General features: G+C 49.7%; 1 protein-coding gene across 4 annotated transcripts in view; it reads left to right on the top strand.

Annotated features, from left to right (window-relative positions):
- The window catches only part of LOC309859993 (uncharacterized protein), a 130,449-nt gene that overhangs the window by 66,117 nt on the left and 45,151 nt on the right, over positions 1-19,181 (top strand). The window contains exons 2-5 of one of the 4 annotated variants that reach the window (XM_082721362.1): positions 5,136-5,250; positions 6,885-7,022; positions 14,081-14,228; positions 14,564-14,773. In XM_082721362.1, the coding sequence (XP_082577488.1) occupies positions 14,654-14,773 (120 nt within the window). In that variant the 5' untranslated portion in view covers positions 5,136-5,250; positions 6,885-7,022; positions 14,081-14,228; positions 14,564-14,653. Of the gene's footprint in view, positions 1-5,135; positions 5,251-6,884; positions 7,023-13,909; positions 14,229-14,563; positions 14,774-19,181 lie in introns of those variants that run through there. The other 3 variants (XR_014309073.1, XR_014309069.1, XR_014309072.1) reach the window with 3 other exon arrangements.

Raw genomic sequence — 19,181 nt, 5'->3', positions numbered from 1 at the left:
CAGGAAACTCCTTTCCAGGGGGCGATGTGGCAGCTTCTTGGTCCTCGCCTGCTGGGAAACTTTGTGATGAACCGAGTCACCCCTGTGGTTACTAAGGGTTACTAATTGTTCTTTGAGTACAAAGAGATGTCAACAAGCCTGTTGGGATGGAGGTGGTCTTCCTTGGAGTTTACTTGGCTCAGTGGGGGAGGCTGGGGTCGGGGAGAGAGAGAGAGAGAGAGTGTGTGTGTGTGTGTGTGCGTGTGAAGTCTGTGGGATTCTGCATCTGTGTGTATGTGTGTACTGTATGGGCACTTGTGTGTATGTGTGTGTCTGGGAGTATGAATTGTGTGCATGCCTCTGCGTGTCCATGCGCACGTGTGTACGTATGCGTGTGTTCACACATGCAACCAAAGGAAAAGCAGAAGCAGAGAGACAGGAGCCTAGCAGGAAAAGAGAACCAACAGAGAAAGACAGAGGAAGAGCCACCTGTGGGGACAGACCCACAGAACGGGGGAGTGAAAGAAACGAAAAGGGGCAAACAAGGGAGAGAGGACAGAGGCAGAAAGTATGAGCACAGAAAGAAGACGGTGCACGAGGCAGAGAAAAGCAGGACCCCGAGGTGTGAGTCCTGTGTCATTTCCAGACGTAAGGCATACCCTTTAGGGGAGGCGGTGGAGTTGGAAGCCCCTGGAAAGTTAATGTCATTTCCTTGCCATTTTGCTGTCTTCTGGTCACACGGCAGCTGTCTTCTGCCCCACGGTCCCGTCACCCAGCCTCAGCCTCAGCTCCGGCCCCCATGGCCCCGGGAGACGGAAAACCTCATTGTGGAGCTGTGGGTTTATTTTTTTCTGATAACTTAGCAACATCAAACAAAAGAAGCCATGCTAGTCCTCTGCCTCAGCAAGGCAAACAGTCGCTGCCCCAGCCTGGGTGCCTCCCTCCCAGGACACACACGGACGAGGCTGGGGCCCGAGGGGCTCACGGGGTTCGTGGGTTTGTGGGGATGAAGGGGCAGGGACCCGAGTCTGGGAACAATAAACACCCTGTCTGGCATTTAGTGCGGAGCAGAGACCAGGGAGAGGGGTTGACCTAGGAAGGGATGTGTCCCAGCGGGACAGGCCATCTGCCTGCGGACGGGGGAGGGTCTCAGGCCCAGCTTCCCCACGGATCTGCTCCCTGACTTGTTTTCCTGTTTACACTGGGTTTGTTTGTTTATTTATTTATGTTCATGTGCAGAAGATGGAGTCACACTGGATCAGTGGTTTCCAAAAGTTTCTGGGGATTCCAGCAGGTTCCGTGGGGCTCCTTCAGGGCCCGTGGGTGGAAGGGAGGTAGTGGAAGGAGCTGGGCGTCAGGTCTCCCGTCTGCACTAACCTGAGCTGCCCCATGTCGAGGTGCTGCTTCTGTTCGAAGACAGCTAAGCCAAAGCAAGCGTGGAACCCCTTGCGTGGGACGCCGTCCACATGCCTGCGCGTCCCTATACTTGATGGCTTACTTTCTACTCCAGAGGGTAGAGCTGCGCTCCTGGGACCCCAGGATGGAGTGGACAATGCACGTCAGCAGAAGAGAAGGCTCATTTCTTCCATGTGATTAGGAGATCTCGACTCTTCTTGACTGAACCCCAGCGCTGGAAACTCACCCAGAAAGGCTGACGCCTTGGGACCAAGGCACATCCGTCCGGGGCTGAAGGAGGGCACACCCCACCCTGAAGGGCATAGTCTGGGCACTCTGGAACTTCTGGGTGGGGCAAGCCATCATTTGACGTGGTATTCAGCCATAAGGAAACAAAGAAGCTACTTCCTTGAAATCAGTGTTACCTTGATGATAACAAATCCTGCCAGAAACCGAGGGGAAGTCCAGATGAGATGATTCGTTGGGTTAGAAGGTCAGAGTCAAGCTCTGTGGGATGGCAGTGCCTTCCTGCCAGCCAGCTGCGTCCCCTGCACCAAGGCCTTCGCGCCCCGCCCAGCCTGTCCACACCTCCCCGGGGCCCACCCACTTGGTCAACAAGCAGATGTTATCCCTCAGGATATGTCATTGAGGCATGTGCCAATTCTGGGCTTCCGAGCTGCTCCCACTCACGTCACAGTGGATTGCCCATTGCATGTTCCAGAAGGATCGGAGGGCAGGCAAGTGACGGGAAAACCAATGCTCCTCTCTCGAGTTCTCTTTGAGCTTTCCTCTTGGATTTGGGAGCACTGAGGTGGGGGGACCCGCCTGTAGGCTGAGCGTGGGGCAGAGGGGGGAGGCATTCGCCATCAGATGGAAAAACGACCAATTGCTCAAAAGCCAGGTGGATAAATCCGCCAAATCAGTGAAATGGCATCCTGTTCCCTCCGGAGGGGACGGCAAACACAGATGGGCAGAGCAGAGTGCTAATTACATCTCAGAAGATGCTAAATATTTAAATGCCTGCCTGGTGCCGATTCGTATCAGAGGGAATTTTATGAGATTGGGTTTCATGGGCAGTAAAACTCGTGTACCGAGCTCTTTTCTCCTCTCTCTCCGAGAAAGTGCTGTGTCGGTGTTTTACCTGGTAGCAGGTAATGGCTAGTTCCCTTTATGGAAACCATCAGCACCTTCAGCTTCGGCCCGAGTTCTCCCACCAGGAAGTTCTCCTGCACGGCTCTGCCGTAGCCAGGGAAATCGCTCCATAATTGGACCATGGTTTATTACTGTTTCTAGGGGCAACCACTTCAGATTTCTAGCGTGTGGGTGGTTTGCATACATGAGCCACGCAGCTGTTCATGTTCCTCTGGAAGAACCGGCCGGATCCTTTCACCGGGCCAGGGCTCTCATTGCCACCCTGCTCTCTGCGGAGACCTGCGAAGGCCAGCCCCCTTGCTTCCAGGGATTGCGTGGCTGCTGGGACCACCATATGCAAACACTCCAGGGCCCTCGTGCCTCGGGTCACAGCTCTGAGACCCGTTCTTGCTGTGTCCTCCCTCCATACGTCACGTGCCTCCCATTCCTGGCTCAGGCAAGACAGCGCATCCTGTATCAGCGGCCCTGAAGAGCTGGCCTTCCGAGGTCTCTCCACTGGTATCATCGATGGCTTCCCAACCCAGTCTGGTTTCCTGGTTCTTCTAGAAGGTTCACCTGGGCAGCGGAGGCCGAGGGTGGCAGCTCGGCTCCAGCACAGGGGGGTTCTGGAAAGTGCTCTGCTGTTGGGGCTCAGCTTTAGTAGATGCATTCTTCCTAGGATGCATCCACAAGGCAAAGCGTTTCAGATCTGAGCGTCACAGAGTTCAGGTGACAGAGATGGACCCTGTCACTTTGTGCAGACATCTAAAGGGCTGCTGGGGATAGGGTCTCCTCTACCAAACCACAGCTGGGTCTGAGTCCGTTCTGGCTGCTGTCACCCCATAGTCTGGCTTCTGAGCAACATTTATCCCCCACAGTCTGGAAGCTGGGCAGTCTGGGTGTGTGATGACAGTCGCATCCCAACTCACAGACTCTCGGTGTGTCCTTACCTGGTGAGGGGCCAGGGCGGCCCTACTGGCTATTCTATAAGGGCACTAATCTCATTCCAGAGGGCTCCACCTCCCTAACCTAATTACCTCCCAGAGGCCCCACCTCCAAATACCATCACAACAGGGAGTAGGTTTCAACAGATGAATGGGGGGAGGGCACGAACACTCTATAGCAGGCTGCCGTCCGAAATTCTACTTTTAGAGATTGAGTCCTTTATGTTGAGACACAATGTGACTTATTATACTGTCAGCTGTTAGCAGCTTTGTGTGAATTAGTTTGTTCCAGAGTTCGGTGTGATAGTTGGTCCAGGCAGCTTTGGATGGGGGGGAAGGGAGAGGGAGGAAAGTCAGGACAGAAATAAAAGCTGGGATGCGGGTGTCTCTGCCATGGGACCAGGGGTACAAAAAGGCTGTCGCCAGGGCGGGCTTCTTGTTGGATTTGCTGACAATATTGGTGGTGGTGGCAACAACCCCAGTTTTAAATTTCCCTTCCTCCTGTAGTTCACAGTCACACACAGTCACAGACACATAGTAGGACTGAAAGATGCACGCTCCTCGACAAGAAGACAGATACTGTGACGATGCCACTTCCGTGAGATCAAACTCATAGAGACAGGAGGCAGAGTGCTGACAGCCAGCGGCCGGAGGGGGCGGGGGATGGGGAGCTGTTTAGGAGCATGGAAAGGTTCTGGAGATCAGTTGCGGAATGCTCTGACTATACTTAATAATACTGATGTGCGCACAACCATAGTGAAGATGGTAAATTTTTATGGTACGTGTATTTCGCCGCAATTAAAAATACTGTTCAGGGACGACTGGGTGGCTCAGTAGGTTAAGCCTCTGCCTTTGGCTCAGGTCATGATCTCAGGGTCCTGGGATTGAGCCCTGCCTCAGGTTCCCTGCTCACTGGGGAGCCTGCTTCTCCTCTACTTCTGCTTCTGCCTCTCCCCCTGCTCACAGGCACACTCTCCCTCAAATAAATAAAATCTTTAAAAATATAAATAAAAATAAAAAGGCTCTTCAAAGATGATTTGGGCTTTTCATATAGTAGATCCTCATGTAACAGTCAACTGTTGACTTGATATCTGCAGAGCCTATCCCTTTTGGGAGTTCCCAAACCTAGGAGAGAAGCTCAAAAATACAAACAAAAATGAGCATACAGGGCCTGAAGACCCTCAGAAGCTGCTCCCCACTTTGCCATGCCGAGGCCGTCCCCAGCCCCTCTGCTCCCCATCTCCATGCTCTTCCCCACCACGGCCCTGCCTGCGCTTTGTCTCTCCTGGCCCCCTTCCTCTCAGATTCCTCAAGACCCCTTTCCCTTCTGGGATGTTGACTTGTGCCTTCCTGAAGTCCGTCTTTCTCGTGTCCCTCGCTCAGCATGGCTCTCCTCCATTGCTTGATCAACAGAAGTCCTAGACTTGATGTTTGGGTGTTTATGGAATTCTTGGCCAGGCTGCGGTTGGGGGTTGGGATGCTGGAAGGGTTGAGGGAGGGAGGGAGGGAAGGGGTGGTGAGTGGAGGGGATGGAGGGGTGGTGGGGAAGGGGGAAGGCTGGCGCTGGGTTGGAAATAGAAGCCGTCAGGGAGGGGATGGTGAACACAGTAAGGGACAGCAAATACATTTCCTCAACGCTGTTGGTTTTTTCCTGTTGACTCAAGACTTTTCTCTCTTATTTCTCAGATTTTATGTGTTTGGGTCCTTGCTCATATTCTCATGAAGTTGTGGAATGCAGTTCAGTTCATCACACTCAACAGACCTTATCGGAACCCGCTGTACCCAGAGTGCCATTCAAAGGGTCAGAAATGGGGTGCCTGGGTGGCTCAGTGGGTTAAGCCGCTGCCTTCGGCTCAGGTCATGATCTCAGAGTCCTGGGATCGAGTCCCGCATCAGGCTCTCTGCTCAGCAGGGAGCCTGCTTCCTCCTCTCTCTCTCTGCCTGCCTCTCTGCCTACTTGTGATCTCTCTCTGTCAAATAAATAAATAAAATCTTTAAAAAAAAAAAAAAGGGTCAGAAATGGCATCTGCCCCCAAGCTGCTTATGACCTAGGTAGAAAGGAGGATTCTTTCCTGATCACACTTAGCTTGGTGACTCAATCTTAGGAGAAGGTCTCACTAAACATAAAGGGGTCTCCAGATGATATGAGTTTATAAGAATTCGACTTTTTTGCCCTACTTTTGATGACTTGCATTTCTTTAGGAGGGTGGTCTCTCTAACATTTTGGGTCAGTGTGTAGGGATGCCCCACATGTTCCAGAGCATTTAGCAGCCCTCCTCCCAGGCACGAAATGCTAGGAGAATCTCGTACCCATTATTTCAGCAACCCTCCAGAAGATTCTCCATGTGCTGGGACCAGGACATGGGGGCCATGTTGCTGGACTGAGAACCACTGGACTCTAGGGTAGATACGGATCCCTCTCCTTATGTAGCTTTCCAAAGGATGTGACCCCAGGAACTGCCTCACAATGCTTAGACCCCAAAGCCAGAATGACAATGACGAAGAAAGGATCAGATATGGTCAAACGAGTGCTGAGGAGCAGCATGGGGTTGTGCTTTGAGCTCTCCCCACCCCTTACCCAAACCTAAGCCAGCGGGATTTCCAGAGCAGCCCTTGAGAGTGTTGACAATGTGTTGATGTAGTTGGGAGATCCAGGGGGGCTGGCCTCTGACTCTAGGGGTCTAAGTGCTGCAGGAAATCGGAAGGCCAGAAAGGACCGAGTGTATCAGAGGTGCTGGTGGGAGCCCCCTGCTCTGTTCCCACAGCTGTGGGAGCAGAACAGCCACAGGGCCATCGGGGGTCTTGTGCTAAAGGACCAGCCTGGAGGGGCCGGGAGACCTAGGCAAGGGAGACTCGAGGTGTAACCTAGAGGAAGTCAGGATGGCCCCAAAATAAGGATCTAACCATCCTGTTAGGGAGCTGCAGGAGAGAGGGCACGGCAGTTCCGTTTCTGAAAGGGCCCGGCCTGAGCCTCAGCCTGAACTCTGCTGGGCGGAAAGAAACGGGGAGCTTAGGAGTTCCCGTTGGAATAGGAGCTCCCGTTGGAACAGGAGCTGTCTGCAGCCGCTGCTTCTCTTCTCTCCTTCACCTCCTACCACCCGCCCCCTCCCATCCTCCACGGGCAGGTGAGTAAGGAGAGAGCCAGGGTGGCTCCGTTGGTTAAGGGATCGGCTCCTGCTTTTGGCCCGGGTCATGATCTCAGGGTCTTGGGCTGGAGCCCCACAGTGGACTCCTGGCTCAGTGGAGAGTCCGTGTTTCAGTATTCAATCTCTCTCTCTCTCTCTCTGCCCCACCCCCTACCCTCTGCCCCCTTCCCCTGCTTGCTCACTCTCTGGCTCTAAAATAAATAAATAAATCCTTAAAAAAGCAGAAGGAGGAGGGGGAGGGGGAGGAAGAGGAAGGAGAAGAAGAAGAACTGTGCCCCCTCCCCGTCAGGATTCCCACCCGGAATAATGCCATGCTGGGGAAGGAGGAAGGACATTCTGTTTCCAAACTGAGTCCGTCTGGGCCTTCAAGGGACTGTGGGAATGTGGAAAGCCCTGAGCAGCTGCTGGAGTTCCCACCTGGCTGCAGGTGAGAATGAAATTTTTAAAAGACATGAGAGAGCAAGAGTGAAAGTTGTGTTTGATCACGATCCAAATGTCACGCGAGTTTATGTCGGTTTCAAATAGATGAATTTCTGAATAATCATCCTAACTCCGCTCCCCCCTGCTCTGTGTAAGCTGCTGCGAGGGAACACGGTCAGCTTGCCTGGCAGGCGGCAAAGACCTTGGCGATGGCACAGGTTTTAGATGGCCCCTCCCCCCTTCAGACCATTGAGCCTTACCAGTCTTCATTTAGATGAACAGTGCAAGCTTCTGTAATTAACATATTGTCGTCAACTGGAATGTGCTGGGGCTGCGAATCGCAATGTGTAATTTATTGTGATTGGTCTTCACTGAATGGGATAGAAAAAAAGTAAATTAGCCATAAATTTAGAGAGATGCCACATGGTAAAACTTGATGGAAACTGCAACACTAGCAGAGAAAAGGCCAGCTCCCAAGAACACACAAGAGGAAAATGGTATTTCCTGTGAAATGCCACCAGATCCTTGCAGTATAGCAAAAGCTGGGGTGTAAGGACCGGTGCTTCTGGTTTTTCTAAGAAATGACATGGTGGAGGCTTGGGGACCCTCCGGGATGACGAGTGCACCACCCGTCACCACCCGTCACAGGCACTGGGCGAGGAGCTCATGGAAACCCCTCAGAGCTCTCTGTGGGGCGTGCACGTGACTTGCCAGGAGGCTTGGAGGCTAAAGGCAGTGGGAGGTTTGCTGCTTTGCCTTCAAGCCTTAGCCGGTGCAATTATGGTGTCTTCGTCAGCCGGGGCTGCTAGAACAAAATACCACAGACTGGGTGGCTTAAGCAGCACACACTTCTTTCTCTCAGTTCTGGAGGCTGGAAAGTGCAAGATCAAGGTGCCAGCAGATTGGATTCTTGGCGTGGGCCTTCTTCCCAGCTTGCAGATGGCCACCTTCTCGCTGTGTCCTCACATGACAGAGAAAGGAAGCTCTGGAGCCTAGCCCTCTTCTTATAAGGACACTGATCCATCACGAGGACTCTATCCTCACAAACTCATCTAAACATGAATTTCCTTCGAGAACCCCACCTCCAAATACCATCGCGGTGGGGCTAGAGCTTCCGCATCGGAATCTGGGGTGGCGGGCGGAACACTATTCAGTCCACAGCACATGGTAACCGTCCCGGGACACAGAGAATAGACCCTCTGTCAGATGTCCTCTCGCCTTCACCTTGGCCAACACCCAGCTGAGAATGTAGATGGCAGACAGAGCTGTTTCCTTTCGCACTCTCCAGGCTTTCAGGAGCCAAAGTGGGGGGAAGGAACGAGCCTGAGCAGCGGCGTGACCAGCGAGGACCTTCAAGTGTTATTTGTTGGGATGAGTGTGTCTGTATGGGTGTCTTGTTCCAAAAAAGATTTAAGGTGTTTGCAAAGATAAAAAGCACTGGAAGGCGGTAAGAGAGATGAGGTAAAAGGACAAGGATAGAGACAAAATAGAGGGCCGAGCCTTAAAATAGAAGGCAAATTAAATCTATTTTGCTTAACTAGGGAAAAGTGCCACGTTTTCTGGGAAGCCAGTGGCATTCTGTTCCATCTCTCTTTTAAATTAAGAGAGAAGCAGTGTTAGTCTCAATTTAGGGGCCTGCATTTTGATGAGTTTGCTGTGTTTTGGTTTTTGTTTGGTTCACTGACCTTAAATCTCCATTTCAATAAGAAAAGCAGGCCCCATCACAGCCAGTGAGTTTTCTTGTAGCCTCCTTCCTCTGGGGATCTTTTGGTGGGGGAACTTGGCAACTCCTGAGGGTAGCAGAGGAAGTCAGAGGTTAAGAAAGAATCAGCCTGTACAATGCAGGAACTCCAAAAAAGAAGATTCTGGAAAGAATGGTCATTTTACCTCTTGCATTTAGATGGCTCGTGATTAATGATTTTCTTCTAAAAGGGAGTAAGACTAGGTAGGCATCTTCCAGTAAAGCTAAAAGCTTCCTAAATAAAACAGGATTATCAGGATAATTGACTTAACTTTTTCCTTTGGCTGTGTAGGCACAGGGAAACAAAAAAGGGCTTATTCAATTCTGTGATATTTTTATTTGTTGGAACAAAGGCTGTCTTTTCTTTGAACCCCAAGCCTTGTTTGCCAAGGTTATCTTTATTCAAATGCTCTGTATTAATAAGAAACACCTCTGTAGGCTTACACAGAATAGACATTTTCAGCTGCTGGCATTAAAAAACAAAACAAATAAGAAACAGGGAAGTCACACGAGTATTATATTAATATTGTCTAATGGTTCCCCATTATCTACAGGATCCAGGCCAGTTTCTTAGCCAAGGATGAAAGGCTTAGCTACACTGACTCTTCCAACTTGGTAGCTCATTTTTTTTTTCTTTTAAGATTTTATTTATTTACCTGATTGAGAGAGGGAGAGGCAGACTCCCTCTGATGTGGGGCAAGGAGCCTGATGTGGGGCTCGATTCCAGGACCCTGGGATCATGACCTGAGCCACAGGCTTAATCCACTGAGCCACCCAGGTGCCCCTGGTTCCTCACTTTTCCTCCAGAAACTTCCCTAAAGGGATCCTCAGCTCCATATAAAAGTCTGGGGCTTGGGGGGAGGGGCTGGGGGCGGCACCTGGGTGGCTCGGTGGGTTGAAGCCTCTGCCTTCAGCTCAGGTCATGATCCCAGGGTCTTGGGATCGAGCCCCGCACTGGGCTCTCTGCTCAGCAGGGAACCTGCTTCCTCCTCTCTGTGGCCTGCCTCTCTGCCTCCTTGTGATCTGTCTGTCAAATAAATAAATAAATCTTTAAAAAAAAAAAAAAAGTCTTGGGTGTCTCAGATCCAAGCCCTGCCACTTAGCTCCTCCTTCTCCGGCTTCTTCACTAGCAGCCCTCAACCAAGGGTTTATGGCCGCTGATAATAAGTCTTTGGCCAGCTCCCTGGCCTGTCTGCCTCTGAGCGCCCAGGTATCAGCTGGGATTACTTGGAAGATTTAAGGTCAGTGGAATCACTTGGGATGGATGCTGTTATGTGCCGAACTGCGTGCCCTTAATTTTCACATGTTGAGTTTTAATGCCTGATTCCCAGGACTTCGGAATATGACTGTATTGGGAGATAGGCCTTTAAGGAGGTGAGCTAAGTTAAAATGAGGCTGTTAAGGTGGGCCCCAAACCGGTCTGACTGGTGACCTTATAAGAAGAGGAAATTTAAACAAATAAAGAGACACCAGGGATGGGAACACACAGAGGAAAGGCCATATGAGGACACGGCGAGATTGCAGCCATGGGTGCGCCAAGGAGAGAGGGCTCAGCAGAAACCAAACCTGTAGGCACCTTGGCCTTGGAGTTCCAGCCCCTGGAACTCTGAGAGATGCCTTTCTGGTGCTTTGTGATGGCGGCCCAAGCACACCAATACAGGTGCCCTCCGTAAAAACTTTCCTTTGAGCTCAGTTCATTGCAGTCATTTTTCCTCTCCACTCATAATTAGTTTCGGTAACCATTCATTTGAAAATTACAGCTGAAGCTTAAAAATTATTTGATTTGACTCTTTGTGATGTATATTTTATCACCTCTGGTTCTTCAGTCATTAACCAAATCTTTACTGAGCCCTACTATGCCCTTTTCTAAAGCAACGAGAGCCCCAGATTTTCCAGTTCAGCTTCAAATCTGCCACAAAATCAGATACAGCCTGGAGCCCTGCAGGGCTGAGAAAAGTGTGACGGGTTTCTCTGTAAAAGTCACCATTGTTCTGATTTATTAAAGTAATTGGAATTGTTAAAGAATTAGGAAAATTTAGAGAAAAGGATGACTGTGAAGATAAAAATCACTCACAAGATGTCACTCCATGGGGAGAATCATTCTTATCATTTTGAAGAATTTCCTTATAACCTGACGTTGACACTATGTGTTAGGAATGCTTTCCTAGGTTCTGAAATAGCTCTTTAAAACCATTTTGACACTGTAATATTATTCCATTGTACAGACCTATTTAATCTATTTATTTTACAATTCACCTGACATCTGACTTTTTCCTATGATGATGTTGAGTTAAGTAGCCTGGTTCATTCATTCTCCATATAAATCTATCAAATTTCCAATAGCTTCCTGTGATAGATCCCAAGAAGGGGACAGCAGGATCATGGGACGTGCACTTTGCAGTTCTTGGTAGACACGCCCAGACTGCTAGCCAGGGGTGATTGCACACGCCGGACATGGTTTTTACTCTCAAATAATCAGGGACATGCTACGGGTACTTCTCCTGCTTAGATTTGATCACCCAAGACTTAGGACAAGAATATTTATTTTTTTATTTTTTGAGACCAGAGAGGCTTGTGTTTTAATGACAAAACAGCGGTTTTGATTACTGCACTTGATATGACACCAACCAATAAGCTTGTCACGATCAAGATGTAAGATTGGAAAACCGAGTTTTGGGTTTTTTTTTTAAGTCTAGGATTTTAAATCGAGCACAAAAAGTAGAAGGACCTTTAGAAGCCATCTGCCAACTTCACAAACGGCCAAACTTCAGCCCAGGGAAGTGGATTCCTTCAGGTCATAGAACCACTTGTCAAAGGATGGTGTCGGCGTTCCTGTTTCCTGGATACAAGTCGTAGAAACGTCTCTTACGGGATTCAGGTCAGGGCAGCAGGAAGCAAGAAGGCTAAAACATAAATGTTTCTGGCCAAGAGTTCCCTAACTCAGCTGCTAATAAAAGGCTTTTCAAACACCTTCTCTTGATGAGTTAATTAGGAGGCCAGTGGGTTTACAAAGAGGATTCTGAAATAATATTTCTGAGTAAGAGATACAGTTAGAATTGGAGATTGCCCACTACAGAAACTCCGGTACTTGCCTGCAGAGAAAATGAGACCTTAATGCCTTTTGGAGCTTTTGACTGATGGATGGAAGCCCAGTGCTCACCTCCCTTCCCAGGGCTTGTGGAATGAAGAACTAGTAAGAAGTAAAGCGTTATTCTCGCTTATCTTGTAACACGACAAAAATAGATCGAATATCCAAGGACAGTGGGCGAGGCAAAATGTTTGTCTTCCTTTTTTGAATGTGGAAACTCAGAATTCAAATAAACTAAGTTCTAGATCAGCACAATCTAATAGAACATAATATGAGCTGTAGACGTAATTATATCTTTTCTGGTGGGCACATTTGGAAAAGTAAAAAATGGTTGTTAATGTATTTATTTAACCCAGTATATCCCAAATATTATTATTTTAACATGTAATCAGTGGAAAAATTGATATTGAGCTCTTTTACCTTTTGGGGTTATACTTTATCTTTGATATCTGGTGTGCTTCTGCACTTACAGCCTATCTCATTTGGACTAGCTGCATTTCCAGGGTCAGTACCCACATGGGGCAAGTGTTTCCATATCAGATTGCAGAGCCCTGTGCAACAGAATTCAGTCTCCAGGGGACCCATGCCTGTGGAGCTCATTAGCAAAATGGAAGAGGTATCTTGGAATAGAAAAGACGATACAGTCATTTCTGTTTTAAAGGTCCTGTAGGAGGGGCGCCTGGGTGGCTCAGTGGGTTAAAGGTCCTGTAGGCAATGTGTCTAAGTTGTTATTAAGAAATGTGTATGGGTGGGGCGCCTGGGTGGCTCAGTGGGTTAAAGCCTCTGCCCTCGGCTCAGGTCATGATCCCAGGGTTCTGGGATCGAGCCTCACGTCGGGCTCCGTGCCTGGTTCTCTGCTTACTTGTGATCTCTGTCTGTCAAATAAATACACAAAATCTGTAAAAAAAAGGAATGTGTATGGGCAATGGGGTGCTGGGCCGGCTCAGTTAGGGAAGCACGCGACTCTTGATCTCAGAGTCATGAACTCAAGCTTCAGGTTGTCTAGAGAACTCACTTAAAAATAAATAAATCGGTTTAAAAAAAAGTGCGTATGGGAGAGAGAGAAATTAATTGGCCTCAGCTGGGCAATTTTGCACACTTGACCGACAGCTTCAATTCACATCCCCAAGTCTCAAAAGATCATCTCCTGCTGACCTTGTAGGCTCCCCAGCTCCATTCCTCACACCCAGAGGAGCCCCGAGGGCCTGGCTGTGGCGAGGAGCCACAGGAAAGGTCTAGAACAGGATGCCACAGTTGGCAGAAGGTTTCTCTTATCAGGGACACACAGAGAAAGAAAGTCTCCTTGTTCGGGGAGGGTTTCTTTTGTTTGCTTTTTCTTTTCTCTTTAGCTGAGGGGTGTTCCTGGGAAAGATGAATGCCTCTGGAAGCAGACATTCTTGGCAATAAGAAAAAAAAACCCGCCCGGGGGCGGACAGCCCACCGAGCAACTCCCAGCCACCCGGGTTCAGCAAGGGTCTGGGTCCTGTGGCTCATGATCTTGCGGGAGGGCAGGTCTGTGGAGAGCCTGGGGCTCGGGGCCCATCCCCTGCCTCTCCCCTGGGCCGGGGCTGCCTTCCCAGCACCAGCGCCCTGAGCCACCTTGCCGATTGTAATCAGGGGGAGACCAGGCAGGCCAGGCTGATCTTGGCATCTCGGCTTCTGCAAGTGAGGAAGCCTTGAAGCCCCTCCTAGGAATCTGGGGGAGGTGTGGGGATCCCGAGCCCAAGGCGGTTGGCGGGAGGGTCCAAACAGGCAGAGGGGGTGGCCAGGGGAGGCTTCACAGCGAAGGTGATATTTGAGCACAATCTACCCAGAAATGGGGTGTTAGGCAAGTTCTTTATCCCTCTGGATGCCTAGCAATAGTCATGGTAAGAACAGAGCTAACAAGCGGCACGCTTGACCTGCAGCCTTCCGAGTTCCTTACGCACATGGAACTCCTTGACTCTTGAGGCAGGGGCTATTATTGCCTCATTTTACCAGGTGGAAAGAAGAGGCAGAGAAAAAAGTAGGTTTGCCTGAGTAGGTTAGCTGAGATCACACAGTTAATGACTCAGCAGGCAGGTCTGGCTCCAGAGCCTGCCCCTTTCTTTGCCAGCCCTAAAAGGGGTGGTCTCGAACAGGGATCTCGGGCCCGGCCCGATGTCAACAAGCAAAATTGAGAAGTGATTGCCTGTGCGTGGCTCGTGCTTTATCCGGGCGGGCTCCTCCCGGTGCTTCCATTTATCTGTCTCCAAAGCCGAGTAACTAACCCCTGTTCCCACGTCGACCGTTTCTGAATCATCGTGCTGGACTTCAGGGGACACCCCAGTATGACACTGGCTGGGGAGCCAGTCCTAAGAAACAGATCCTCGCTTTGGGCAGAAAGAAGCAAGTGCATTAGAAAGGTAGGCAGGAGGAGGTACCACCCGAAGTCTGCACGGCCCACGCCCAGGGTGGGCAGTCCCCTTGGGGCCGGTGGGGGCCTCTGGCAAGACGTGCTCAGAGCGGGTCTTGACTGCCAGGAGGATGTGGGTAGGAAGTGAGTAGAACAGGGCCAGGGTTGGGGGTGGGGGGGGCGGCGGTGGCGCGCCCAGGCAGGAGCGGGGCACAAGTTCAGGCTGGGACAATGCAAAGAGCGAGTTTATCAGAAACAACCCTATTCCGAGGCCTGTTTCCTAGAAGTGTTACAATTAATAAGCACAAAACCGTTCCCAAATCCTGATTATCTGTTCTGATTTAGGGGGCTAAGAAGCCGGGCAACTGACAACATCAGCAAATCCCAAAGTAATTTCCAGCTGGTTTGGAACGCAGCTGCTTTGACCTCCTAATTATGCTGCTTGCCCTGGACGCCCACCGCCATGGCCAGGTGGGAAGCCGGCATGGACCGACAGCGGGAAGATTCCCTTTCGTGGGAGAGAGGAAGAAGAGCCAGAGGACTGAGCCCAGCCGGGTGAGTTCTGTGTATCTTGTTACTTACACTGAGGGTGTGTGACCTCCGGGGCAGTTTCTCTTTAGCTCAGCTTCCCCATTCTGTGAATGGGGGGTACAATGCGTCCTGCCTCCCTGAGTTATTTAGGGACCGAGGGAGCTAGCTGATAGTGTCCGCTATCAGCGCTGCTCCCAGGCCCGCTTGGAGCCAGCTGATGGGTTCTGTGAGCCCATCCCCTGGTTTCTGAGGCTTCGCTTCCAGAGGCTCCAATCTGAGACCTCCCTCGGTGGATGGCCCTTGGGCTGCAGTAGCTGCTTCTCCCCACTCTTGCTGGTTTCTCCTGGGAGCACCTCCATGGTGCTCGCTCTCACACGAATCTTCTTCTGAGCCTACTTCTGGTGAATCCAACCGAAGGCAGTTTACAAAAGCATTTTTGAAAATTTGCAAGTGAAACACATTCTTGTAAGGCATGACCATTTGAAATAACCTCAGAACTGACTGTACAAATCTTACATCTCTGAATTATTGGGGTCAGCACAGAACGAGAGGTCAAAGGGGACCTGACGCTAGTTGTTCCATAATTTACTGAGTGCCTTCCGCCTCCGTGACTACCCTGCTTCTGACTTTGTGCTCGCTGCCCCATCACCAGATCGACCCGAAGCCTTCATCTTCTCGGGCCTCTGGGGGCCTCCACTGCTGCCCCGTCAGCTAAGGCTGCACTGTTTTCCACCCAGGGGTCGTCACTTATTCCCACTACACTCCCTGCTCGACCTTTCTCAGGGCTCCAGGAAAAAGCCAAGACTTGAGCATAGGACAAGGGCGTGGGTTGGATTCATTTTGGAGAACCATATAAACAAGGTGCATGCTTTTGGAAATTGTCAAGGGGGCAAATCATGAACTCAGTTTTTTTTTTTTTTTTGGAACTCAGATTATTTGATCAACAAGACTTAAATAGAAACAGAGACTATTCATTATATCCCCCGATTTAGTTCCTTTTAACAAGGAACACATACACACATGCTTTCAAAATAGGTCCTCAAGATTCAAAGTCTTGTTTTGATCTCCTATGGCTGATGAGTCCACATTATCAGGGACATCCTTGGGAGCCTGGGACAAGGACGGAGGCATCGCCATGTTCAGAGTCTCTAAGTTTTCCTCTTCTTTGTTTAAGGAGAACATTCCAGCTCCCTTTCAAGAATCACTGTAAAGACCATAAATAATCAAACTTACCTTTGAGACCCAACGGCCTCACTTTCTAACGGCCAAATTCTTGGCACCTTGTCCTGTATGCCTTCATGCCAACAACCGGAGAGCTAACCCACGTGCTTGCCTATTTATATGAGCATGGTGTCGCTTTAAATCGAGCGGATCCAGCCTGGCCTTCTTGACTTCTGTCAGAATACCTAGGCTTGATCTGGAGCAGGACCCAGCCAAAGACTGAAGGAGGGGGTGAGGCAGACTTAGTTGAGACCGGGAGGGAAGCCAGAGAGCTGTTTAGCCTGCAGCTTCCCCTTCATCCTTGTGGGGCATCGGCGGAAGGCATAGACATGTGGGGTCAGAACCACCAGCTGCCTCACTCGAGCCTTCAGCAGCAGAGGGGTCTAGCACAGATTGTCCTGTGTCCCAAAAGGAAGGCAGGACCCAGGGACAGGGAATCCAGAACCCAGCACTAGGGACATCTGGCATAGGGTTGTGCGGGAGAGTCAGGGCCTATGCTGAGAACAAATCATGGAATCTGGTAGGTGATGTGGGGAAGCTAACCCCTTAGGCGCAGAAGGACAGAGCACTGGCACTAAATTAGGAAATTAGCAGTTGGCCTGAGTCAAAGCTGAGAGCTGAGGGCACGAGCTCCTTAAATCCCTCTTGCGAGGCCAGGCAGGGATTGACCCTGAGGGAGCCACACAGGGACTGACCAGACTCGAACTCAAACCCAGGGTCTCTGGCTTTTGAGTCAATGTCTTCATTAAGTGAAGTTCCCAGGACCAAATACCCCCAAATCCTAGGTCTACCTGCTACCCTTCTCAGTCTGCCTCACGGGCCCAGAAGACGTTCGTCACCTGGGTTATTTCTGGGCATGCAGATATAGGGGGAAATGGGCTGGATGTTTGTGGAACAGGAACCTACTGAGCATGAGTCTGGTACAAAACACTCGGTGTGAGTGAACTAAGTAAACGGACCACTTCTAGAAAAGTCAAAACTCCTCTTTTTCCACTAGAACCCATCAAACCCCACAAAGGTAAATTTCCAAATCTCTAGGTTCTGCTGGAATTCTGTCGTAGCAAATATTGACTGAAGTTGGTGGGCTGCTGGCAAGGTCTTGTCAATGTTTCGGTTATCTGGAAACTCTGCCAGGCTGTAGTGGGAAGATACAATTGTGGGGAGTCAGGAGGCCTGGCTGGCTTCGGGCCCAGGCTCCGTTACCAACCAGCAGGTGTCCTGCAATGACCCCCTTCGACTCACTGCCCGCCCACTTTCCTACTTTGTAGCATGATGGCGTTGACCTAGAAGACCTCTCAGATCCTTTCTAGGTCTAAAAATGCATGGTTTTATGACCTAAATGGGGGCATGTGGCTAAAACCATCTGCTGTTAATCTGGACTTCAAATCAGTTTGATAAATGTGTTCAGGCTTGGGAGATGGCCTGGGTACACTTGTGAGATCCAGATTGGCCTTTTCCAAACCCCAACTCTGCATGAGACTCGTGGCCTGGGGGAGCCGTTTGGAGCCTCCAGGCTGGGTAGACGGTGCAGACTTTGGTGCCACTGACAATAAACATTGGTCCCCATCTGGCTGAACCCTGCAGTAAAGACCACGTGGAGTATTTTCTTTCTCTTTTTCACCTGGATGGAGCTCAGTGCAAACACAGACTGGAAACTCCAAATGAGGGCACAAGCATTTTAATAGATAGTCTGTCAAAAACATTAAAATTCTTCCAAGGGGCGCACCAGACCTCTGGCTACGTTGACACAGGCTGTCGGGACAGACTCTGAGACCATGCTCTGGAGTCGCTAGGGAGAAGCAAGACAACTCCCGTGTGGAAACCGTCCTCCATCGGAGCTGGTCTCCAGCTGGTCTGGCTCCTATCTCAGATGTCTGCCATTCTCCTTAAAAAAGGGGGAGGGGGTGGTAAAGTGAAAATTTTTTTTTTCCTTCGAGGAGAATGTCAAATGCTCTGACAATGGGAGGCTGTCCTTTTGCATAAGCATTAGAAAAACCATCCGCTATGGTGGAGAGAGTCCTCTGCTTCAAGAAAATGGTATTCACAAAAAGGTTACTTCACAAAATAGTGAAGCGTAATCTGGATCTGCGGGGAGAGGCTGGGCAGAGGCAAGTGCTGGGCCAGGCACCAGACCGGCTTGGGGGTGAGGACAGGTGACCAGCTCTCTCCAGCACTCCCTATGTGGGGCCGTCCCTTTGCTGTGCCTGCCATGTGCACTTGAATTTATAACATGGGAGAAGCTTGTTTCCAGTCATCAAAAGAGTATACAGTGTACGGAATATCCCTGGACTAAAAGTGGGCTCCATGAGACACTTGGACACCCCATGACACATACTTCTTTCTTATTCACAATGACGGTGAAGAGCAGCCCAGATAGTCCAAAACCACAGGGAGTCCGAGAATAATTTATAGCAGGCACACACATGATTGTCTTCTATTATTTCTAGAGTTCTATTCTAAAATCCTGTATTTGTAGAATGAGAGTGCCTGTGCCCTTTAAAAAAATTGTGGTAAAACACATAAATGTACCCTCTTAATTTTAAACCATCCATTACAATATTGCGAACTGTAGGTACATTGTTGTACAACGGATCTCTAGAACTTTCTCACCTTGCAAACCGAAACTCTTACAGCGGAACAACTCCCCTTTTTCCTCTCTCCCCAGTGGCTGGCAACCACCATTCTACTTTCTGTTTTTATGGGTTTAATTTCTTTAGATACCTTGTATAAATGGAAACACGCAATATTTGTCTTTTTGTGACTGGCTTATTTCACTTAGCAAAGTATCTTTGAGGTCCAACCTTATTGTGGCATCTGATCAGATTTCCTTCTTTTTTAAGGCTAAATAATATTCCATTGTACATCTAGGCCACATTTTGTTTATCTGTTTATGGACATTTAGTTTCTTCCACCTCCTGGTTGGGAATAATGCTGCAGTGAACATGGGTGTGCCACTATCTCTTTAAGATCCTGTTTTAAATTCTTTTGGATAAATACCCAGAAGTGTGATTGCTGGATCGTATCGTTGTTTTATTTTTAATTTTCCATACTGTTTTCCATACTGGTTTTTTTTCCCATACTGTTTTCCATAGTTGCTGCATGAACTTCTATTCCCACCAACAATGCACAAGGGTTCCCTTTTCCCCACATCCTCACCGACGCTTGTTATTTCTTTTTGATAATAGCCATGCTAGTAGGTGTGTGGTGGTAT

The sequence above is a fragment of the Mustela nivalis genome, assembly GCF_964662115.1.
Source record: "Mustela nivalis genome assembly, chromosome: 2".
In the NCBI taxonomy this organism is placed as follows: Eukaryota; Metazoa; Chordata; class Mammalia; order Carnivora; family Mustelidae; genus Mustela; species Mustela nivalis.
The sequence above is the reverse complement of the archived record's forward strand: the minus strand, read 5'-3'. Positions and strand labels throughout refer to the sequence as shown.